The 25,508-nt window shown below is 40.7% G+C and overlaps 1 protein-coding gene across 1 annotated transcript in view; it reads right to left on the bottom strand.

The window, feature by feature from the left end:
• The window catches only part of ADGRL3 (adhesion G protein-coupled receptor L3), a 958,921-nt gene that overhangs the window by 756,163 nt on the left and 177,250 nt on the right, over positions 1-25,508 (bottom strand). Inside the window, exon 3 of the mRNA XM_075204791.1 lies at positions 3,623-3,836. Within this exon, the coding sequence (XP_075060892.1) occupies positions 3,623-3,836 (214 nt within the window). The remainder of the gene's footprint in view (positions 1-3,622; positions 3,837-25,508) is intronic.

Raw genomic sequence — 25,508 nt, 5'->3', positions numbered from 1 at the left:
GGGTAGCACTGGGCCAGATATACCCGGTATCTTCCCATATATCTATAGATATATATCTAAATTTTTATATATATATATATATATATATACATACACACACAGATATAGATATAGATATATATATATATATATATATATATATATATATATACACACAGATATAGATATATATATATATATATATATATATACATACACACACAGATATATATATATATATATATATATATATATATACACACAGATATAGATATATATATATATATATATATATATATACATACACACACAGATAGATATATATATATATATACATATATATATATATATATATATATATATATATATATACACACATATATATATATATATATATATATATATATATATATATATAGATATTTATATATATATATACATATATATATAAATATATATACAGATATATATATATATATATACAGATAGAGATATAGATATATATACAGATATATATATATACACAGATATAGATATATATATATATATATATATATATATATATATACAGATATAGATATAGATATATATATATATATATATATATATATATATATACAGATATATATATATATATATATATATATATATATATATATATATACATATACACAGATATATATATATAGATATATTTATATATATAGATATATATACAGATATATGTATATAGATAGATATATATACAGATAGATATATAGATATATATATATATATATATATATATATATATATATATATATATATCTGTGTATATGTATATATATATATATATATATATATATATATACACACACACAGATATATATATATATATATACAGATATATATACATATACAGTATATTACAATGTATTTGATTAAAGCTGTGGAGAAAGTATTGTGACTGGCTCGAGTACCACAAAAGATATTTCCAAACAACCCCTTTCCCGTGCATTTAACTGCAAAATATATCTACATTATGCAGCAGCATAACAACTGTGTGTAGATTCGCCATAAAGGTACCTATGATCACAGGGGCAAATGCAGGATTTATGCCTTTCACCACTCTTGAATGTAAACTCTCACGGGCAGGGTCCTCTCTACCTGTTTTCTCATGTCTGTCTACTGATTCCCTCATAGGCCCTGACTCCTCTGTGTGAGTTCCCATTGCATTACTCACACTCATCCACGCTACTTATGTGTATTAACTCATCTATTTGTTATGTGCTTCTTTAACTGGCGCCTCATAAATAATTAAATAAATAATAATAATAATAATAATAATAATAATAAAGGGGGGCTTCCATGACACACCACCAGAGTGCATGCAAGGGACATTGCTATCATTAACGACATTCCTTGCCTGCTCTCCAACTCTTCCTTCAAACAAACTGGTAATAGTGGCCAACTGTCCTCATTCTGGTGGAGCAGCCCCAAATTTGTGTGAATGTCCTGCTCAGTCAGGACTTTGTCCCGAATGCAAGGATAGTTGGAAACAATATCCACACTGTACTGCTTATTAAGAGCAGTAGTACACAGTAGTATACACAGCTTGCCCTTAATGAGCAGTACAGTGTAAAGCAGGACATTCCTTTCAACTTTCTTTGCACAGTCACATAAAATTGGTACTGCCCCACCAGAATCAGGACAGCTGGCATATTGAGCTGCTCTCTCCTACTCATACCTGATCTTGAGGCTTCCACTACCTGTTGCTGCCTGTGTCTTAAGCTGAGTTGCTGTTTCTCTGCATCCTGGAATGCTGGGTCCCTGTTTGGAAGAAGGGATAGGAACAAAAATCTGGAAAGTCTAGCAGTGAGTGAAATATTTAGGCTTCCTTCCCCTCAAACAGTTCCAAAGTTCAATTAATGGCAACTACATTTAATAAATAGACCTCCCTATCTGAAACCAGTGCTGACATTAATGAATAGCTTTCACACTTAATAAATAGAGCTATTTCCTCCCTACCAGCTCTGACATTAAATTATTAGCATTCACATTTAAAAAATAGACCTTTTTTCCCCCAATTAACCCCAAAATAAAATTAATAGCATGCAGAATTATTCGATAGACCTACTTCCCTCCAAACATGCCCTGACACCGAATGAATGGTACTCACATTTAAAAAATACACCTATGCCCCCCCCCCAAAAAAAAACCAGCCACAATATTAAATAATTAGCATTCCCATTTAATAATTAAATATTTTCCCCTCAAACTGCCTCAATATAAAATAATTGGTATTCCCAAATAATAAATATCCTCCACAGTAAATTAATAGCCCTTAAACCACAATAGCATCTTACCACCTTAAATGAATACTCATTACTATGACCCACTATTAAAAGAAATAGTATTTATCATCAAATAAATTGCCAATCACCCATAAATTTATATTTTCCACCCATCCTCAACATTAAATTAATACCCCAGCCTCCACCCCTTTTACAGAAAGTGTCCTCCCCCACAATTACCTTCTTCCATCCAGCTGTGAAAATTTCAGAGCCAGATTCTTCTATCTTCCTCTCTTTATTTCCTGCACATGACATGCTGCCTGCCCTAGGGAAGAGGAGGACGCGTCGTACACTGCAGATGGGAGGGGCAGGACAGATCTGTGCATCATTGGCAGTGTACTGGTCTCAAGGGAGGGCCCAGCCTATCAATGAGTCCTGGACAGAGAGATGGATTATACACATATCTCATACTTGACCATTATATAATGATATTGCGTGTAGTGAATCTGTAAAAGTTAATTAGTTGATTCTGTTTAATTCAATATCTATGGTTGCATAAATTCCATCTAGGGGTTCCTTAAAATGCAGCCAAGGTAGTGACGGAGATAATGTGGGTCCAATGTTTAATCACTGGTACTTACAAACTTTTCAGGTTGTGTGAGCTGGGAGGCAAACATATCTTGGTGAGCCCTATTGTTTGCAGAAAGATATGATAAATATAGGATCAGACCACTCCAGGCATCATGGCACCATGCAGCTCACTATAGGAAAAGATCACTACAGTAGGGGTAATAAGATAGGATACAAACTTTATGATAGTGTACTACTTTGGAGAAAAAATGTGCAAACAGTATCCCAAGACATGAGACACAGAGCTATTCCCCGTTAAAGTAGAACACTAAAAGATTTGGCTCCTGCTTACAGCCTTAGATCGTCTATCATATGGTTGCCAACTGTGGTTGCTATTCCCCGTTATCCATCACCTAATATGTGGACCTGCTACACAGACATTCTATATGGCTCTTGTCGGTGTTTCCAGTGCAAATTATTGGGGTAAAACTTTGGCAGTATATAGGATCTGTCATACACATAGTGTGAATTTGCAATAAATGCAACCTCTTCTACCCATATGGTGTTGTGCACGAGTGATTAGTGAAATAACCCAATAGAAGGTACCAACTCTGATATTTTCACAATAGTTCTTTCAAATAATTTTAGGCAAATCATGTCCCCACTTCTTTTACCACACCCATTTTTTAGTAAGGTCCAATTGTTTTTTAAAAAAGTTTTCCTTTTAAGTCATGCATGAAATTTAAAATTATACACTTGGAAAAGTAAATACTTGAAAAATGACAATGGAAAAAATTTACCTCTGGGACATAATCTTATAGGCATCTGGAAGATAACACCGAATATTCTCCATCTGGGCTGGGTCAGAGTCACATATTTTATCGTCTGTTCTTCCATAGTTTGCACTTTCAATCATGATAACATCAGTTCCTGGACAACGCAACTCTATTGGGTAGCTCTCACACGACAGTTCCCTCCTAACAACTGCCATAGGAATTGGAGCACGACTGAAAGCTGCAGGGTGACAAAAATATTATTAGTTTAGCAAAATGTTTTACAAATTACAAGTTAACTACAGGTAAACAACACTTGTACAATATTAGCATTATCCGCATTACTTTTTGCAAAAATTATTTTTCATTTGAGATGTGACTGGTGACATTCTGACATTAATATCAGTAATTTGTTTATGCAGTATTCACACAAATTACACTCTATTTTGTGCAGAAGACTTTGAGTTTCAAAAAATAATTAGTCTGCTTATAAATCCTGTCATGCCAAAGAAATTCTACCCATAACAGCCCAAAAAGTTTTTTTTTTTTTTTTTTTTTTAATGAAAGAGAATTAAAAGCAAATGTTTGTGGTTTTTTTTCTAAATACCACTAAGAGATACTTTGTAGTTCTTGCTTCAGCATCAATCTACTTTTCTAAAACCGCAAAATACAGGATTCTACACATAGGTTTTCATAAGGAAATAAGCACTTAATAATGTTGCATTGTCTTGAATAAAATCCAAAAAATGTTTAGGAATAATATTGGTATTCCATGTTTAAAAATAGAACATCTAACATCACCTAATCACCGAACGTGTATAACAGGCAATCAAAGCTCCCCAGTCTGTATGACACCACCGACGAGTTTCAACTTCAAAAAGTCTTTTTCAAGGTGATCACCTGAAGTTGAAAGGCGTCAGTGTCATACAGACTGGGGAGCTTTGATTGCCTGTTATACACGTTCGGTGATTATAACATCGTGATCCCAACCGCTGAAGTCTTCTGTTTTACACCTGATTTCATTGAGCTTGTGACCCGCTCACCTTCTGGTACGGGCAATTGAATCCCGGTCTAATGGATTTTTAATATGTGTTATTAAATTGTGTTTTACGTATTACACAAGCATGTCTTTCTTTCCTTTTTATATTTAATTTACAATTATGTGGAGAGGTGAAGATTGAAATAACGTCTGAACCACATCAGCTGCTGCTAATTCTAAAACGGGAATCAGCTGTATTGCGGAGGACTGACATAGAACTCTTCGGGAAAAACTGCAATATATCATCTGATACAAGTAACTGCTACGTGAACATCGTTTACTACTTGACTGTAAGTTTATTTCTTATAGTCTGCAACTTGAAAAGTTTCAATTTGAGTGTGAAGAATACGACTACCGTTTGAAAGTCAGTGATTGCTTAAATGCTCAGTCAAGTCTCCTGCATTATCTTTGATTCCTTACTGTTCTTTATATGAATGGAATAGATTATTGTCTGTAGGATAACAGTTTAAAATATCTCTCTCTCTGTATTTTGGATTTATAGAAAACCCAGTAGCGCTGCAACGACTCCCTTAATATCAGTGATATAACATTGGCCTCATACTTTACATGTGCACTTTCTGAAACAGTAACTATATGAAGAAAGCAGTGACATCATACTGAACTGAGCCGTGATGTGCGACAGGTGGCCGAAGCACCGCATGCAGCCCTCTGAGCCTTCTGGGCCCTTAGCGCCTTTCTGTTTTATTGTTAGATTTGTTTGTTATAGCTTGTAACACTTGCCTAAAATGCCTTCTAATATTACAGATAGGTGTCCCTTTCTTTGAATAAATGTATTGTTTTAACTTATTACTGAGATTAAGGGTGATGTGCGTCATTTAGGTTAGTGCGGCCCTAAGGACCGCACCATGGCCATTGAAGTGTTTCAGGTTTCTCAGTATTGAAATAGAGGTACTGGGTTGGAATAGGAGGTATGCTAGGAGGGAATTGAACAATTAAGAACCCATTTAATGTACATTTAGGAACTGATATACAGGTAGTAGAAAATCCAGCTACTGGGTGAAAAATTTGAACCTGAAACAAACATTTTCTGCTGCAGAGGGAAATTATAAAATGCACAAACTGGTTTATAGATGTAAGGGGAAAGCACTCTAGCCAAACTTTAAAAGGCAGTGTAAATATAGAGCTAACCAACTGGAATTTAGAGGTAGAAGTCTAGATAATAAAGTTTAAAGTTTACGTTTTTTATGTTACCTACTAGAATTTTTTTTGTTTACTGTACATTCCTTCATTTCTGTGTTTTATGTTTATGATAGGAAGCTGGAGTTTCTTATTATTGTGGTGAAATAGGTATTTAGAAATCACAATATCCTTATCGCCAGACTCAGCAGTAAGTAAACTTGTTTCTTCCTGTCACGTGCCGGACCCGCCAACTTATTTACTGGGTCCGGTGAGTAGGGCTGGTCTCCCCTGCTTGGCTCCTCCGCTCCGGCATCTTCCAATGGTGGCCACCATCTTGGATTACGGGAGGCTGATTGCTTTACCCCCCCCCTCATCCTCCAGACTATATAAGGCACCTGTCCTGGCAATATGGTGCTAGATCTCCATGTCCAGTTAGCCTGCTAGCTGCTGGATTGTTTGGCTCCTGTGTTTTCATTGTGAATCCTGGTATCCTGTATCTCTTCCTATTCAGCAGATCCTGGTATCCATTGCAATATGCTTCTCAGCTCATCCTTATATCCTGTATCCATCCCTATTCAGCAGACCCTGGAGTGACAGGATGGACCGCCTATGCCACACTGTCTGTTGTGAAACGGCCCACTTGAAGGCGGAGAAACGCATCACCTGCCAGCATAGCAGTGAGACTGACAACTTGTAGTACTGTCCATGTTCCTTACATGTTTGGCTATTCTTACATGGAGTTTTCAGATAGTCTGTGCCACAGGGCATTCAAGGAGGTATATAACTCCTCTTCTGTCACATAAAATTCTGTCTTGGATGTTATAGGTTACCCCTGTCTTGTTTGATTTAAGTTTTTCAGTAGGTTTACTTTACACTGGTTTGTGGTTTTGCAGACATAGCATCTGTTGCAATGATTTTTGTCCTCCTTTAGCCAGATTTTTAGATATCTTTCTCAACAGGTGCGCAGCTTTTTATTTCTAAGGTTTTCCGCATTCCTGTATAAGAAATTGGGTTTGGTTAGTAAAATCCCTTTCAATTTTTCATCCATTAAAAGTACATTCCAGTATTTTTGGATGATTCTCTCTACGGATTTAGTTAGAGCTATACCTTGTCATAAAGGCATGTTCCCTCTCATTTGACTTATGGTGTTCAATGGTCTTATGTTGTTTAGGGATTAGAAGACTCTCCCTTGACAAGCCTCTTACGCATACATAGGCTTGTTTCACGAAGTTTCTCCCCTAATTTCTCTCTAAAAACGTATCTTACAGAGTCTTAGATTGCAACTCATACTGTTCTATACTAGAACAATTCCTTCTAAGCCTCTTAAATTGTCTGTTAGGAATATTAGTAACCCTGTGACTATTATGATTATTGTCTGCTGGGATGTAATAATTGCAATCAGCAGATTTAAGGAATGTTTTAGTTTCTATGTTGCTATTGGTGATGTGGATATCCAAATCCAAACATCCTACTCTCTCTCTGCTGATTGTAGAAGTGAAGTGAAGATTGATGTTGCTAGAATTGATATATTGGATGAAGAATTGTAACTCATCCATGATACTGGTCCATAAACAGAGTACATCATCGATAAATCTGTACCAACCAAGGATGTTACCCAAATGTGGGTTGTTATATCATATGTGGGATTCCTCTCAGTGGGCCACAAACAGGTTTGTGTAACTTGGTGCAAAATTATTGCCCATAGAAGTTCCGCAAACCTGCTTGTGGTACCCACCGTTGAACCAGAAATAATTATACTGTAGTATGAAAAGAATGTTATCCCCAATGAATTCTACTTGATTGAGAGGGAGGTCTGTCTCTGTACTCAAGATGTTTTCCTGGTATTCTATATCCATTCCTATTCGGCAGATCCCAGTATCCAGTGCTATATGCTTCTCAGATAATCCTGGTATCCTGCTTCCATTCCTACTCAGCAGATCCTAGTATCCAGTACTATATGTTTATCAGATAATCCTAGTATCCTGTATCCCGTACTCTTCAAGTTACACTTGTATCCTGGCCTTCAGATCTTAGTCTCCCCTTGTCAGCTGACATCTTATTCTCCTGTCAGTCTCACTTGGTACCCATCCAGAGAACCTCGACCTGCATTGTATAAGCAGCAAAGACCAAATCTCTTTTGCGGGGTCCCTGTCAAAAACCTTCACTACATAAGACTCTGCGACTCTGTGGAGCTAAACCAGGCAGAATGTAGAATCTCATCTTTCTAGTGCGATTCTTCGATAGTAAAATCTGGCCATAATGGATTCTACAGAAAATCCATCTCCAAAGTAGATGCTCCAACATTTTTTGGACAGAGTGGTGAGACATGTCCAATTGGTTAAATTCCTTCAAGGCCTGTCTACCCAGAATATTTTGGAGAGTGTCTAGCCAGGTAATCTTCCTCACACCCCGGCTGTAGCAAAACCTCCAGCTGCAGTGACAGCTCCCATACCTGTGTCTAGTTTGATGCTTTCCGTTCCTGTCACGTACCACAGAGATCTTAAAACCAGCTGAGCCCTTCTGATCAGGTTGTTTTTATTATCTCTCTGCTTTCAGGCCAAACTGTAGCCTGGGCCTCTCCTCTATGGGAACAAAATAATCCACAACGCCAAGACTGTGCATCCTTCATTGCATCTTTTGGCAAAATATTTGACTAACTCAGTTGTACCTTCTCGCCTGCATTCTGTGACTTTGTCAGGGTTTACCCTTTGTGGGTCAATACATGATCCAATTACTCTTTCTTTAGAACTACAATGGAATAATAATGCTTTGGTGGCAACATATTGGTAGGGGTTATCGGATCACATTAAGGATGAATTAGCCTCCTTCCTCCCTTGACTACTTAATTTCTCTGTGTAATTGGGTTAACATCCATTTTCGTAAAAGATCTCTAGAGAAACAACCAAATTGCTGGTCAGTTTTTAGACTAGAACCACGGTTACCCCTGAAGAACCTATGCAGCTTGGCCATTCCTCTGAAGAATGGGAAAGGATATTGAAGAATAATCTGTGTCTTTATTGTACTGAGTCTGGTAATCTCCTTGCGGCTTGCCCCAAGAGTTCGTGAAACTCCAGGTGCTAAACTGTTTGGGTGAGGTTTCAAAGCATTTTCCTACTTCTCACAGTCCAAATATTTGTTCCATCTCAGGGTATTTTATCTCTTCTACTCTTGTGAAATAGTGGTCCATTCCAACCTCTCTTCTGACGGTCCCTGTGATTCTTACCGCCATTGACGGCAGTCGTATTGCTAGGAGTACTATTCATCATCATACTTCTTCTTTATCCCTTTGAGTGAGGCCTTACACCTGGAACAGATAAGCTTTCTTGTTTTACCTCATACCAATAGTCCTGTCATTCTGGGTATCCCTCACTTCAACTGCACACTCCTCATCTGAATTGGTCTTCTTCACAGCTATTGGCCTGAGGTGTTTCATATATGTCCCACTGCCTACATAAAGTCACTCCTCTTCAAGTGTTAACTACTCAGACATTGGTTGTTACTTCTTTCCTTCCTGCATTATATTCAAGTTTCAAGGATGTTTTCAACAACAATCCCTCCACCTCATTGAACATGGAACTGCCCCATTGATCTTCTTCCTTGGAAAGCTCCTCTGCGGGGACGTGTTTATCCTCTATCCCTCCTGGAGACTCAAGCCATGGTCGAGAACTTACAATGGGGATTCATTAGACTTCCAACTTCACTAGCTGGGATTGGCTTCTTCTTTGTGAAGAAAATGCATGGAACACCTCGCCCTTGATTATCATGGCGTCAATGCTATTACCATTATAAACTACTACCCTATTACTTACATTAGTGAGATATTTGATAAAATCAAAGGAGCCAAAAACTTCACTACACTCGATCATCGTGGTGCCTACAATATGATTTTTATCTGAAGGGGAATGAATGCACACCAGCGTTTAATACTAGAGATGGCCACTGCGGGTATTTAGCGATGCACTTCAGTGTCTGCAGTCCCCTGGCAGATTTCCAGAGTTTCGTCATTGAAATCTTTAGAGATCTACTCTACTCCTCTGTGGTGATCTACTCTACTCCAGTGTGGTGACATATTCATTTCCTATAAAGGTATTTTCTCTCACTGCCTTCATTTATGCAAACATTGGATCTACTGTAAATTAGAGAAGTATTGATCCAAACTAACTGCCTTTTCTCGAGCATGTTGTCTCTGGTCTTCAAATGGACCCAGAAAATATTTGTGTTGTCTTGGAATGACCATAATCCATGGGCCTCAAAGCCATCCAATGATATCCTGGCTCTGCCAATTATTACAGACAATTTATTTGTGGATACTCCTATCACTTATCTCACTGGTAAAGGTGTGGATGTCAAGAATTGGACCACAGTTGTGGAAGCTTTCTTTTCCCTCAAAGTGGCTTCCTCTTCTGCTCCTGTCCTCAAACAACCAGACACTTCTATGCCTTTCCTCTTGGAAGTTGATGCCTCTTCAGTCGGTGTATGGGTAGTTCTTTCCCAAAGATCTTCCACGGGTAAGCTGAACCTTTCTTTCAAAAATTCCTCCCAGTCAAGAGAAAAATTATAATATTGGAGATAAAAATAAATTAAAATTAAAACTAAATCTGGCCATTAATTTCACCCTTATTGAATGGAGAATGTTCTAGCTTTCCTGTAAACATTTTTACAGATCATCAAAATTTGCTGTATCTCTAATATGCTCAATATATTAATCCTCGCAATGCCAATTGGTCTCTGTTTTTTTCCTTTAGACCAGGGGACAGGAACAAGAAGGTTAATGCTCTCTCTCTCTCGTACATTTGAAGATGATCAGATCCAGAAAATCACCCTATACTGAATCCCAAATTTCTCCTTCTGCCTTTGTGGATCTCCATGTGACTCCTCCTCCCAGCAACACCTTTTTTCCTCCCAAATATCAAAAGAAACTTCTACAATGGGTGCATTTTTCCTGCTTCTGTGGGCATGCTGGTTCTTGAAAAACTCTTGAGTTCATACCAAGGATCTATTGGTGAACCAACCCTTCGTTTGGATGTAAGGAAATTTGTTTCTGCCTGTGCAACTTGTGTTCAATACAATATCCCTCATCAAGTTTGGTTATCTTCTACTTTTGTCAATTTCTGTGAGACCATGGACCTACATTGCCATGGATTTCATCACTGATCTGACTCCTAGTAAAAAAAAGGTAACACTATCTGGGTAGTTCTAATTCATTTCTCTAAAATGGCCCATTTGATCCCACTAACTAGTTTACCTTCTACCTCAACCCTTGCTAAAATCTTTGTGAAAGAAATTTTCCATCTACATGGATGTCCCCAGGAGATCGTTTCAGACTGTGGAGTTCAATTAAATTCAAAATTTTTAGATCACTTTGTAAAAGTCTTAATATCCATCTCAACGTTTCCTCGGCCTACCATCCCGAAGCTAATGGTCAAACTGAGAGATTAAATCAAGATTTGGAAGCTTTCATTAGGATCTACACTTCTTCTAATCAAGATAATTGGATGGACCTACTCCGAATAACAGAATTCGCACATGACATTATTTTTCATGAGTCCTCTTCTTCTACTCCTTTCTTCACTGTGCATCGACTTCCTCCATTCCAAAATGTTCTTCTTTACCTCCTACAGAAGATTCTGCAGTCAACTCTTGTGTCAGGATTTCTCTACTGTTTGGTCTAAAGTAATTTAAAACCTCAAGAAATCCTCCAAACACTAGAAGATTTTGCCAAGAAACAATGTGCTATTCCAATGCTAAGAAAGGGAGAAAAAGTCTGGCTTTCAACATACACATAAATGTTCCATGTATTAAATTGGCACCCAGTACATTTGCACCCAAATTCTTCAAGTGATCAACCCAGTGGCACCTGCACTTCACATCTCTAATTCCTTCCATATCTCTTTATTGAAATCACCCACTATTAATTGTTTTTCTTCTAGTTCTTCTCCACCATCTATAATTGGCATCCAGCATGGGGATGGATTCTAAGTTGAACAGATCCTCAATTTTAGACATTCCCAAGGAAAGATTCAGTACTTGGTGGACTGAAAGGAATTTGCTCCTGAAGAAATAACTTGGGATGACCCCTCTGATATTCCTGCTCATATGCTTCTGAAAAAATTCCATTTAATATTTCCCAACAAATCTTTTGTAGGGTGCTCCATGCCCATCCTTATGAGGAAAGGTACTGTCACATGCCGGAACATCTGGCTTACTTACCAGAGTCCAGTGTGAAGGGTTGGCCTCATCCGCTGGGATCATCCGTTCTGGCGTCTTCTGATGATGGCTGCCATCTTGGATCATATTTTATAGTTTTCCCTGTACAGCCATTGGCTGATTACTTTACACTCCTCCTCATCCTCCAAACTTTTTAAGGCACCTGTTCTGGTAATATGGTGCCAGATCTTCATGTCCAGTTAGACTGCTACCTGCTGCATTGTTTGGGTCCTGTTATCCTGTGTTTTCATTGTGAATCATGGTATCCTGTATCTCTTCCTATTCAGCAGATCCTGGTATCCATTGTTATATGCTTCTCAGCTCATCCTTGTATCCTGTATTCATCCCTATTCAACAGATCCTGGAGTGACAGAATGGACCGCCTTTGCCACCCTGTCTGTTGTGTTGCTGGGGACCGGCTGGGTTTGCCTTGCGACCGTCCCCTTTCGTTATCCCAAATATGCCCCTCCTGTCGCAGTAGGAGGAGTCTGCAGCCACCACTAGGCTCCTACACCGGCACATAGAACTGCTTCCTTCTGGGTAACTGTCGCTGCTAGTGTACCCCCTTGCTGGTACACCTTGGCTGGTACCCCTGACCTCTTGCCTTCAGGTCAGGGTTGCTGTGGAAGGTTCCCCTCTGGTCTATCACACTAGGCAGAGCTGCAGGTAGCGGGGAAAGCGTTGGTACTGGAATGCTGGGTCCAAACCTCAGAACAGGAATTACAGCAGGGAAGAAGTTGTCAAGGCAGGATCTTGAAGCAAATTATGTTTATTAGCGCAAGTGTCCTAATAAGGATATATATGATTTATGGTACCAGTGATTAGAAGGTCAGATGCAACAATAACACACTACATGGTCAAAGAGGCCATTAATATACACTTTTTGACACACCCCAGCAGGGGGTATCACCACTCCCTGATCCTAGATGGCTCCAACACGTCTGAAATATTCCATCAGATCTCAGGATGTAATCTAATCTTGCATCTAACACAATTCAACTTTTGAAAGTCAATCTGTGAGTTCCCAAAACTTGCTGTGATTTTCTGCATCCTTTCCCATAGACAAATTAACCAGACAAGTGTGCATTCAGACTAAAGGATTTGTTGGATACTGAGATGAAAAGGTCTAATTAACATGAGATTAATTGCCTTCAAACAGTCACAAATACACATTTCCTCCCCTAGCATATGCCTCAGAAATAAATACATTTCCTATATCAAAGTGCCACATGATATAATGAAATCAGTACATTTCTAATACAACAACCCTTGATATGGCGCCTAAATAAAGATTTTTAATATAACAAACAAAAATTAGCCAAAAGGTCAAGCTGCTACAATAACCAAGGTGGCTGCAAACCACCTGTATAAAATCCAGTAAACTAATAAAATAAAATTGCAGCACTAAAAACCTAGCTAGCTTGAAGAAATGAATGATATAATATGGAACAAAACTTATGGTCACGGATCATCATATATAAATATAACAATTATTATTAACAAATATTAAGATATAGCACAACTTACCAGCTAAAATTGTATTTATACACACAAACATTGAAAGGAACTACCCCCATAAAAGGAATCACAGTGCAGTGTGATATAGCATAAATGAAATGTTAACATACACAAACCATCTTAAAGCGCTACTCAATATGATAGATATGACAGCTGTCCATTATGTAGCAAAAAAAGAAGGCAATAAAAAATCGTTCAGAGTAGATCCACAATGGTGGAAAGTCATAACTAGTGCCACAAATGTCAAGGATCTGAGTTTGGTGAATTATGTCTGGGCAAATAGCCCTAAGTTCATTTGAGAGCAATTTGTATAACTTTTGATGTGGTGTTCATATAGAACATACAAACATATGTTCAAAGTCTGATAATGAACTTCAAAAAAGTGTTATCTCCATCTGAGTTTTATGAAGATTTCTGGTAAAGTTCTGATCACAAGGAAACTCGGTGTATCGTATTGGCTCTCTCTAACTGTAGAGTAGAGATGCAGCATAGGGCACGTAGAGATACCACCTCTCGTAACCTGTAACAGAGTGCATATTCGGACCGGCTCTCCCCACCTGGGTGTCTCTAGCAGACCCAATAGATGTGTATCAGCTCCCTCCGTAACCGATACTCAATACTCCTGATGAACCAACTTGGCAAAGTCAAAATCTCTCACAGGTGTAGAACTTTTCAGCATGCAGATAATGTACAATTGGAGACAGGAAGAAATATGGCTAGCCTTAGTTCACAGCTGCGTGTGGAGCCAGACCAGCTCTCTTCTCCTTAATGATGTACGGATGTGGACTCGCACTCAGGATTAAAGATATAGAGAAATAATATACACCAAAGGGAAATACTCTCACTGAATCCATAGCATCAAAAATAAGAACATTTGTAACGATATAAATTAGCACACTGTCGAAGTCAGCAAATTGGATAAAGTCATTTCAATTAAAAGTCTAGCAAACTTGGTTGTCTCTGTCTGAAAAGATGCGTATGGTACGCATCGACGTACAAGGGCACGCTACGGCGTGAAAGGGCGTACGCATCCACTACACGTGGCAGCAACAGTAATTGGTCTTTTACCATACATTCGCACAAACACGCATACTTATAAAATAGTACACATTAATGGTAGTTGCAACACATAGTCAGTTATGTCGAAATATAGTAGTATTTATATGTTATATCAGAGTTACATGCATATTAGTGAAATACACGGAACAGGTTGAAGGAATCACATCATGAGTGGTATCATAATGAACCTTGTTACATATCCTACTCTGCGAGGGAATCGCAGAGTGCATACACAAGTTATGAATGATAGGGAATTATGAACTACTTAAGACTAAGGAATCCTGGCGGGAAGAGCAGAGCATACCCCCTGCAGAGATGACACCCTCCTTTGGATTCCTTAGGATGAACCAGCCAATGATTGACGACCCCTTGGACATTCCTGAGACCTGGACCAATAGATGCAAGCTATACCATCTTCATTGTATTACTGTATTTGATTGTGTATATAAGCAGCAGCTTGTGATCCAGAGTGCAGACATCTTGTCCCCAGACTTCAGGATTGAATGACTGCACTGGATCCAGAGCGCCTGCGATAAGTAACGGCTGTATTTACTATTACTTCGCTTGAGCATATTATTCTACTTATTACGAATAAATCTTTGTGCTTTGGAAACACAAATCGAGGTTCGACAATCGTTATTGGTTAGCGACAATACGCACATAACAACACTGAGCTAATAATTTAACTATATTATTACAATATATATATGCTTTTCAACTTATCCTGGTATCCTGTATCCATTCCTATTCAGCAGATCCTGGTATCTACCATTATATGCTTCTTAGCTAATTCTGGTATCCTGGTATTCTGTATCTGTTACTCTTCAAGTTACCCTTGTATCCTGGCCTTCCTATTCTGGTCCTCCCTCGTCAATTGACATCTTATTCTCCAGTCAGTCTTGCGTATACTTCCAGAGAACTGTGACCTGTGTTGTCTAAACAGCAAAGACCAATCCTCCTTGCGGGGATCCTGGATGAAAACCTCCGCTACATTAGACTTTATTGACTAAATCATGAGAGAAAGTACATTACAACTGTTAGTCCAGCACCTTTAGACCAGTCATGTTTTAGCTGTGGTACAATAGATTGATGGTCTCTTACCAAGCTAACAACAAAGAGATCTGAGCTCAAGTACCTCCTACCCTATAGTTGCAACATGCAAATGAAGTAGGACAAAGTACTGCTGTTACCTAATATTTTTTCTCTCCAAGTGTATAAGTGTAACAGGATTGTATACAAGTCATTTTACCGACAATTGTACTCACCTACATGCTTTTGTGAAACCTAAACATTATTTTCCACGTTTATGGTACTTGTTTAAAAAATTAGCTGGGGGGGCGTGGTTTAGCATCCAGACTGGATGGCTGCTTGTTAAAGAGACTCTCCCTTTGCCCTCATTATAAATAGGAACCCTTGGAGGCATACTGCCCGAATTAAGGCAGCTATTGAGGGGAAGAATCGTGGTATCTGTCATCTTCATATAGAGGTGTTGTGTCGCCTCTAGGACTGCCTGTGGGTCCGGACCAGGTGACTCCCCTGTGCCTGCGCTGGCTTCACGCTGCTGTGCACTGCAGCTCTGCACTAGCAATGCTGCGGGCATCGGTGTGGGAGACGATTGGTAGGCGTTGATAGGCTGCAGCTCTACTCGGAAACTGGACATTGTGTGTCTCCTGGGGCTCCCTGTGAACGGAGATAGGGTTGAAAGTCACTTCATCAGCTGGGTAAGTCAAAGCATTTACACCCGCAACATAGTACTTAGCCCTGAGAGCTTCAGAAGTGAGGCTGCTTTCATCACTGAATATTGGCTCCCTTAAAGGTCTTTTTGTTTCTGTTTTCTCTGGATTGCCTTTCTGTGACATAGTGGGTTTCCAGTTGTGGATCTGCTGCCACCTAGTGACAGAATTGTAACATTAATTTTGTATACAGATATGTAATATTCTTCTTTTTGCTTAGCCAGAATGCTGCGGGCTTCATGCCACTTCAACTGGGTTATTCAGATGATGTTGATGCTTAAATGAAAATTAACCTCCTGGGCCTTGCTCTAACCTAACCATTCTCCACGATATAACATCTGATGACATATGTAACTGCGGAGTTGTTGTTGATACTCACGTTCAGTATGCCCTGATTTTCTTGTAACATTAGGTGAAACCTAGAAAGCCTCCTCCTCTAGTGAAATACTTTGGATCTGGGTCTCCTGTATCGTCGTCGGACAAATCTCCAGCTCAAGCTATGTCACGGCAAAGTCGCCAGATCTCTCATCCGTCTCAGTCTTTGTCACAGCCAGAACCACCTAGAGATCCGTCTGCCTCACAACCATTGGAAATAGATGGTCCAGTTACATTGAGATCTATTCAATCTCTCTTGTCAGCCCTTAAAATGGATATAATTTCTGAATTCAGAACATCAAAGAAATTAAAGCGGACCGCTCTTGGATCTAGAACGGATCATTTGGAACACAAATTTGAGGAACTGGTCTCTTCCCATAACAACCTAATCTCAGCGCACGATCTCCCACAGGAAGAGGTCACTGGGCATAAAGACAAATTGGTAGACCTGGAAAATAGATCACGTCACAGCAATATAAAGATTTGAGGTATACCTGACTCTGTTACTAATGCTGATCTATACTAGTACGCCACTGATCTGTTCCAAAAGCTTTTACCATCTGCTTCTGATACAGACCTACTTATAGACTGGATCCATCGTTAGCCCAAGGCTAAGAATGCTCCGGAAGCGTCTACTAAAGATACCCTCCTCAGGGTTCACTTCTACAGGATCAAAGAACAGATCCTGAGAGCCTCACTACCTTCATCTCCAACTAGTGGGCAATTAGGAGATCTTCAACTATTTTGGCCAAGCGCAGGTCGCTTTACCAGATAACATCAGCCTTGAGATCGGCTAAAATCCAATACCGCTGGGGGGTTCCCGACTAAACTTCTCGTGCATAGGATTGGCACTCTGGTGGTAATCCCATCCGCGGATAAAGGCATAACTTTGCTGAGAGACTGGGGTATACAATCGTCAGATCCACCTGTTCGTACCAAGGTTAACCAGGTTTCCAAGGAATGGACAACTACTAATCCATTAAACTTTCTTTAGTCACTGGCACCTCAAGAAATAGCGTGATTTACAATTTAACATAATTTTCATCTATGGGTTCAAAGTCTTTGTCACGGGCACTAGGAGTCTTGCCCAGGATTTCACCAGATGACTGGGCTTACCAGAGTTGTGAAGCTCACACAACGGTCCTCTGGTAGCGGGGTGACTAGCGGAACAAATATCACAGCAGATGGAGAAAGAATGCCAATAAATAATAGGAAAGTCAGTGACTTGCAGCAATCTTTGGTCAATGAATCAGCGGCTAGCTGATATAGTGGAAAGGTAGATTTGAACACGGAGATCAGGATGGACGTGAGTAGATGCAGGGAGGTAGCAGGGAAGTCAGTGGTCTGCGTACAGCAAGTTGTACCACTGCTTATGGTGAAGAGTCTTGTCCATGTGCAGGTAGGTAGCGGGGAAGTCAGTGGTCTGCGTATAGCAAGTTGTACCACTGCTTATGGTGAGAAAACTTGTCCAGGTGCAGGTAGGTAGCGGGGAAGTCAGTGGTCTGCGTATAGCAAGTTGTACCACTGCTTATGGTGAGAAGACTTGTCCAGGTGCAGGTAGGTAGCGGGGAAGTCAGTGGTATGCGTATAGCAAGTTGTACCACTGCTTAATAGGTGAGGATGTGTACAAGTGTTGATGAGTGGAAGAATACAAAGATAATAGGATGCAGACACGGAGAGCACAGAGGAACTTGATCCCAATAGGTATGCAGCGTATCCAACAAAGTCTATATAAAGGTATGTGTGGCGCTGCTTGGTAGAGACTTGCTCAGCACAGATATGCAGGCTAATAATGGATAGTCAATCACAGTTATGCATATAACGACTGAGCAGTATGGTTAATTCCAGACAGGTATGCAGCGTAACAATAACAGTCTATAGCGGGTATGGATACCGCTGCTGAGCGTGGAAACTTGTCCTAGCGGATATGCAGAGTAACTGTAGAAAGTCAATAACAGATAGGCATACCGCTATTCAGTAGAACAGTCTGTCCACAGGGAGATGCAGGGACTGCAGAGACGCTGGACGGCAGAGACCAGTGTAGGAACCACAGGTGAGTAGATCCGGTAATCAGAGTCCAGCTGAGGACACAGGCAGGAAACAGAAGACTGTAGCAGGTATGGAAACCAGCGATGAGTAGCACAGGGAATCCACAGGAACTGGAGACACTAGTAGTACACAGGAGATAGTAGCGGGTGTGGAAACCAGCGATGAGTAGATCAGGAATCAGCAGGAAACTGAAGACACTAGTAGAACACAGGGAACACCTTCAGAGACTCACAGGGAATGAGACTCCAAGATCAGGCAATGAGGTAATGCACACAGGTGCCTTAAATAGGGAGTTGCCTGATCAACCAATTTGGATTAAAAGCAACAGTCACAAGAGTTCTTGGGAGCTGCGCATGCGCAGACCATCAGGATGGCGGACGGCCGCGGGTCAGGATAGGTGCCGGCAGGAATGCTAGTGAGCCACTCACCAGCGCAGAGGCACTCACGGTCCGGTGAGTGACAGTCTGGATGTTAAATTCTTTTACTTTGATTATTCTCTTAAGTACCCTAACAAGAATTTCCGGTTAATTTGGCTCCTGCCCTCTTTCCCCTTTGCCTTTTAAGGAGGTACTGGGGTTGAGCAGGCACCTGCCAAAATTTTGATGTTTGGATTTAGTACCTAGTAGATATAGTTATTGCTGATGTTTCAATCTTCAAGTTTTCAAGTTGTTTTGGTTTTACTGTATTTGAAATGTGACAGGTTTATTGTGTCATTTGCTCTATCAGTATGTCTCCATAGATGATAGGGCACTGGTTGTGCTGAACAGATACAAATGTGTCATCGATTGATTTGCTGATCTCACTATGACCATGTTAAAACATTACTGTATGTGTCCTGATTAGAAGGTTTTAGGTTGGAGCACCCAAGGCCCAGGCGCACGTCCCCCATGTTGCTATCTTTTTTTTGCCACTCTTTTTTCTTTTCTCTATTTAATGGCAAAAGTAATAGTTCCCCTATGGGTACTATTTTTGCTTTTATTGTTTTTGTGTTTTTCCCCTTCCTTTTGTGTCTTTCCTTTTGTTTCTTGTATTGTTAGAGACTGTTTGGAGACGGAAGTTGCAGAGACTGGGAATCAGTGTAAGCTGTCTTAACCACATGAATAATCCTGGATAATGCTAAAATTTTTCTCTATTAACGCAAAGGGCCTAAATTTCCTTAATAAACGGAGGTTTGCCCTTAAAAGCTTTGCAGCTCAGGGTGCAGATATTGTAGCCATCCAGGAGACTCAATTTTCGAGCCACTCCCCACCACAATTTCATAACTCTACCTACCCTACCTGTTATGCTGCTTCAGGGCCATTTAAGAGGAACGGAGTAGTTATAATGATAGGTGCTAAGTGTTCCTTCAAAATGGAGAAACAGATCTCTGACAAGAACGGTAGATACTTAATCCTAGTGGGGAAAATTGGCCGCCAGTATATTATATTGGTATCTCTCTCTGCTCCAAATAAGCGGCAGCTCCCTTTCCACAATTATCGACCTATAGCGCTTCTTAACTTAGATCTTAAAATGTTTGCTAGGACGATAGCCAATCGATTAAATCCTATTCTATCGCAGTTAATCCACCTAGATCAAGTGGGTTTTGTACCTGGAAGACAGGCCCCATATAATACTAGGAACATTTTAGAGACTAACGCACCTAACTCCTTATTATTAGTGTGTTTGCACGCAGAAAAAGCGTTCGATAGAATCCACTGGGAATATATGGCTGCTGTCCTTTCTAAATTTGGTTTTGAAGGTTCCTTACTTAGGCCTAAGCTACCTTGTATACTATCCCTTCGGCCAGAGTTCTCAGCAATGGATTCCTCTCCTCGGCCTTCCTGATCACAAACGGTACCAGACAAGGCTGCCCCTTCTCCCCTCTGATCTTTGCTTTGGCTATAGAACCCTTGGCTGCTAAAATCAGATTGGCTGAAGAAGTGGAGGGCACGGTTATCGGTAAATATCACCATAAGATTTGTCTATTTGCTGATGACGTACTTCTATTTATTACAAATCCTGAGGCTTCTATTCCTGCTGTACATAGAATCCTCAAAGAATACTCAGAAGTATCTTATTGTAAGCTAAACATTGTTAAAACAGAGATTTTAAGGGCGGCCCTCACACAGGAAGCTTTGAATTTTTTGAAATCGCTATATAAATTCCAGTGGTGTCCCCTTTACATGACATACTTAGGCATACGCATTCCCAGTGTCGGACTGGCCTGCCGGGCAGCCGGACTATCCACCGGTAGGCCCGGCAGGCTTGAAGCTCCACCCCCTCCGCTGTTAGGGCGGAGCTAACGGGAACACCTGAGTTCAGATGTCGGCGGCGGGGCCACTTCCGTAACAAACACACTACTGCACGGCTCTCTGCACCTGCGCGGTAGTGTGTTTTTCACTTCAGCAAGGGAGGAGGAGTTCCTGCTGTCTTCCTGGTATTACAAGCCGCTGCCGCCCAGAGGAGCAGGATGCCGGAGCTTTTCACAGTTACTCAAAGGTAAGTGAGTGCACTCCCAAGCTAGCCAGCCTATTACCTTTTTTTTTTAAATAGAAAAAAGCATGGTAGCCTGTGCAGGGGGGGCCAGGACAGCATGGCACAGTGTGAAGGGGGGCAGGTCAGGACCTCCTGGAGGGAGGGTCTCTTCCCCCTTCTCTCAATTACAAGTTAAGTATGATATTCCTGTCCGCGATTTTTACAAATACCTTCAAGTTAGGCACTGGTTACAAACACGCCCCTCGCATTTGGGGGTGATGGGGCCCTTCCCCACTGGTATCAAGTTGTTTTTCTCTCCCATATCCCATGCAGGCGGTATTTCCTTGTGGTACCGGCTACTCTTACTGACAATCGTGTTTTACCGATTCAAGCTGTCTGGGAATCTGACCTAAATATCATTATTTCAGATGAGGTATGGGGGAGAGTCTTCCTAAACATATTCAAGATGTCAAAGTGTATTAACCATTCGGAAATGTTGACTAAAATTGTTCACAGATTATATCTTACCCCAGATAAACTGCATAACATCTGGTCATCAGAATCTAAATATTGTTGGAGGAATTGTGGTGAAATTGGTACGCTTATGCAAGTCATTGTGGACTGAAATCTTTTATTTAATTTAACAGGTTTCCAAAAATAATATTTCTCCTTCCCCAGCTATGGCATTACTTCATCTGTATCCTCAACATCTCCAACGGCGCAATCACTATGTCACTGGACATATTCTTATTGTAGCAAGAGCTGTAATAGCCCAGAATTGGAAATCACCTCTAATTCCAGCTCTCCCTAAAATTATTAACAAAGTCCAACATAGCTACGAAATGGAAACCATAGCTTTTAAACAGTCTACGGGGGCTTCCTCCCCATTGGTTAAATGGTTTATATGGTATGAGTACTTTATGGATCATAGTTCAACCTCCGATCCTTGAGTACTGTGGAGTGGTTTTTGAGCTGTGTACTTAGGCTAGACCATACTTGCCAACTCCTGGGTGAGTGTGGCAATCTCCCGAATTCTGCCCACTTCACTAGGAAGTGCCCCACTTCCTAGTGAAGTGGGCAGAATTAGATCCCAAACGCCGCGATTCCCGGTGAATCGCGCCGTTTGGCCCCGCCCCCGCTGTCAAATGACGCGATTCGCGTCATGACATCACAGGGGGGCGGGGCCGAAATGACGCAATTTCGGCCGCCCCGCCCCCTCATGCCCACCTCCACTGGCTGGCTCCCGGAAGGGAGCTGAAGAAAGTAGGTAAGTATGGGCTAGACCCACAGGTATACTTTCTGTAACCGGATAGTCTTTTGTTTTGTCTTGTGTAAAAACTTAAACTTAAGTAAGAAAACTTATATTAAAAACTTATATTATTAAAAGATGACATTAATTAGTTTTTTCTGTGCGTTATTTTATGACTTTATTTTCCACATATGTATTGGATATATCCTGCAGTGTATTGTCTGTTAGAGCAGAGTGGACATAGAGCCGTATACATTAACGAACGTATCTTTAAATTTGCTCCTTGTACGAATGTGCGTATGCCTGATTTCATCAGGCGCCTCATTTCTATAAAAGCACTCCCTTAAATCTGGATGGCTGCCCGCCTTTCCTGTTTATTCACTCAGGATAATTAGAAATCTATAATGAATTTTTTTTAAAAAAAATAAAGAAAGAAAAAGAAGGATAAAGGCGCCTCCCAGTGCAAAAACTATGACTTATAGTCTATAGGTTTTTCTTTACACTGAGGATATCGACTGGAACCCATGGAGCTCCAGGAAAGATAACATCCTGCCTTACAGCAGAAGTGTGAGTAGAGCTAAACCTCACTTTTAACTGCCACTCACCAAATGCCACTCACCAAATGTACTATATTACCAACTGAGAGCTATAAACCACTGTGTATTCTACTAACTGTATTTATGTGAACTTTATAATTGCTGTATTATCACTACACTGACAAAGCATAGTTGGAGCGCAATGTCGGCTTGCAAATATAGCAAACCTACCATCTACAGTACTGCACAGCCTCCTTTCCTAATAAGTGTCTTTGCTGCCATCTTGTGGCGATCAATTCTACTGTACTGACTTTCTACACTTTATTTGAATCAGTTACGTGCCTGTTAGACCTTTATTTTGTATGTGGCTGCAGTGCCTCAACATCACCAGAGATGCTGCTGTTTTGCCCCTGAATTTTACACCTCACCTGCAGGAGTTAATCTCCTTACCTGATTAGTGCCTGCACCTGTTCCGTGCAGTTCATAGTTTATCCTTGCTATTGCTGTTGCTGTCTGTATTACCTGTGAATATCCTGTTCCAGTTTCACACTCAGTTCTGATCTCTGCCTGTGACCTGACCATCCCTGATTGCTGCCTGAATTGACCCATTGCTTGTTACCCCGACTGCATTTATCGCTGCCCTGGACTTTGCTCCATTGGACTAACCTGTGTTCTGCCTGCTGTCCATGATTCCATTGCCAGCCTTCAATCTCTGTTGCTATACACTGAACTATTACCATTCCCTGCGTTCGTGGCTCAAACCTGGTTGACCTGTTGCCTTGTACTGTGGTTAACCAGTCATATCCTGAAACTGTTGTTGTTATGGACTAAACCTTGCTATTTCATAAGTTTGAAACACACCATTGCTTACTGAGTTGCTGTTTACAGGTTCCTCTGCACCAATTTTTTTTCTATGTATATCTGTTTAAATAAACATACTTCGTTTTATTCAAGCACTTCCGTTTTCCCTGGAGTTCATACTAGCAATTATAACAGTGCCTTAAACCACCACAGTGTCCCACAGCTCAAAACGGCTGCCTAGTAACATCTCATATTTTGCTACCTAATGGAACAATCCTCTTCACCTATCCCATAATGGGGAGACTCTGATGGACTGCCAACAAATGTGAAAATGCGGACATAGTCAATCCCTATGTCCCCCCAAATATAGTGAACATAACTTTCTGCAATGAGAAAGAACAAACGGAGCCGGACGAAGAAGGGACCTATAAACACTATAGTAAACGCATGCCACCTTAGCATGAGTCAATTCCTCACATTGCCCGTCTTGGATTCACTCCTTCCTTCACTTCCCCTTCTCCATTGATAGTGAAACTTCGCCAGGAGTCAATGGCCTCGCTTACCACCTTATCACAATACAAAGAACTAGGTGAAATGCTCCAATGCCTAAAACCTCTTCTGACCAATCAGACCTTATTTCATTAAAACAAGAGGTTAGGCAAGATCTCAACGGAGCCATCAGATTGTAAATAGCCGCTCTTCAAACAAATATCTCTCAGGTGGCTACTAGGCTTACGTCGCTGGAGGAAACTCAGCATTGACGACCTGGACAATAGAGGTATGCGCAATAATCTGCTAATCAGGAGGATCCCTGAAGACATCCCTGAATGGCTTGAAAAAGTTATTTAACTAAATCCTTGAACAGAGTTCAGAAATCAAATATTATTTGACAGGGCTCACAGAGCAATACCAAGGAAACTACAACTGGATAGACCACGCAATGTAATCTGCTGACTACACTACTACATCGTAAAAGAGGAAATAGATGCATAAGACATCTGCAAGGTATAGGTTTTAATTGGCAAAGAGTCCAAATGCACTTTAGCAGAGCTGTCTGCTCCATTCACTAACAGACCTTCTCAGAAGTAAAAATATAAGGAGGAGTGATCTGGCAGCAATAGGGGTCAGACAAGCTTTTAGTGAGCTCCATGGGCACTGTGCAATTCCATGTGATTATTGGGGCCCTCCTGCTCAGAATCGTCTGCTTTCCCCCTACAGCAGACCTGGAACACACGCAAGGCTCTCAGAGCCCCTTTTGGCCGAGCGCAGTTTGAAAAGGCCGGGCCGACAGTACTGTGGCTTAGTCCGCGCTGGAAACAGCAGACTCAATTGGATCCCCACCATAATTCATCGCCCTCAGGGGCTCCGTTACCACAGACTGAGCCAACAGGACCATGGCCTAGTTGGCGCTGGAAGACGCTGACTTGATTTCCCACTCCCCCTATGTAAGGCTCTCCGGATTTGCGGACAATACTAACTAGGCCGTGCAGCCCGCTGCAAGGTTTCCTGCGGTCACCAATGCCTGCTCAGCCCACCTGACTACACAGACTATCTCTGGAGCAGGCACCTTGGTGGGAGTCAGAGCTGTCCCCACTCCACCTTGCTGCCCCCTTCCTTACAGCAAGGGGTCCCACTGCTCCCTCCACCTGATACCTGCATGAGAGCCTTGCTAGCCTTAGTGCCAAACTTCATGTCAGCCTCTAGGTACAATATACACTCATGGCCAAAAGTTTTAAGAATGACACAAATATTA

The sequence above is a fragment of the Mixophyes fleayi genome, chromosome 1 (genome assembly GCF_038048845.1).
Source record: "Mixophyes fleayi isolate aMixFle1 chromosome 1, aMixFle1.hap1, whole genome shotgun sequence".
In the NCBI taxonomy this organism is placed as follows: Eukaryota; Metazoa; Chordata; class Amphibia; order Anura; family Limnodynastidae; genus Mixophyes; species Mixophyes fleayi.
This window is presented reverse-complemented; position numbering and strand designations above follow the sequence as displayed.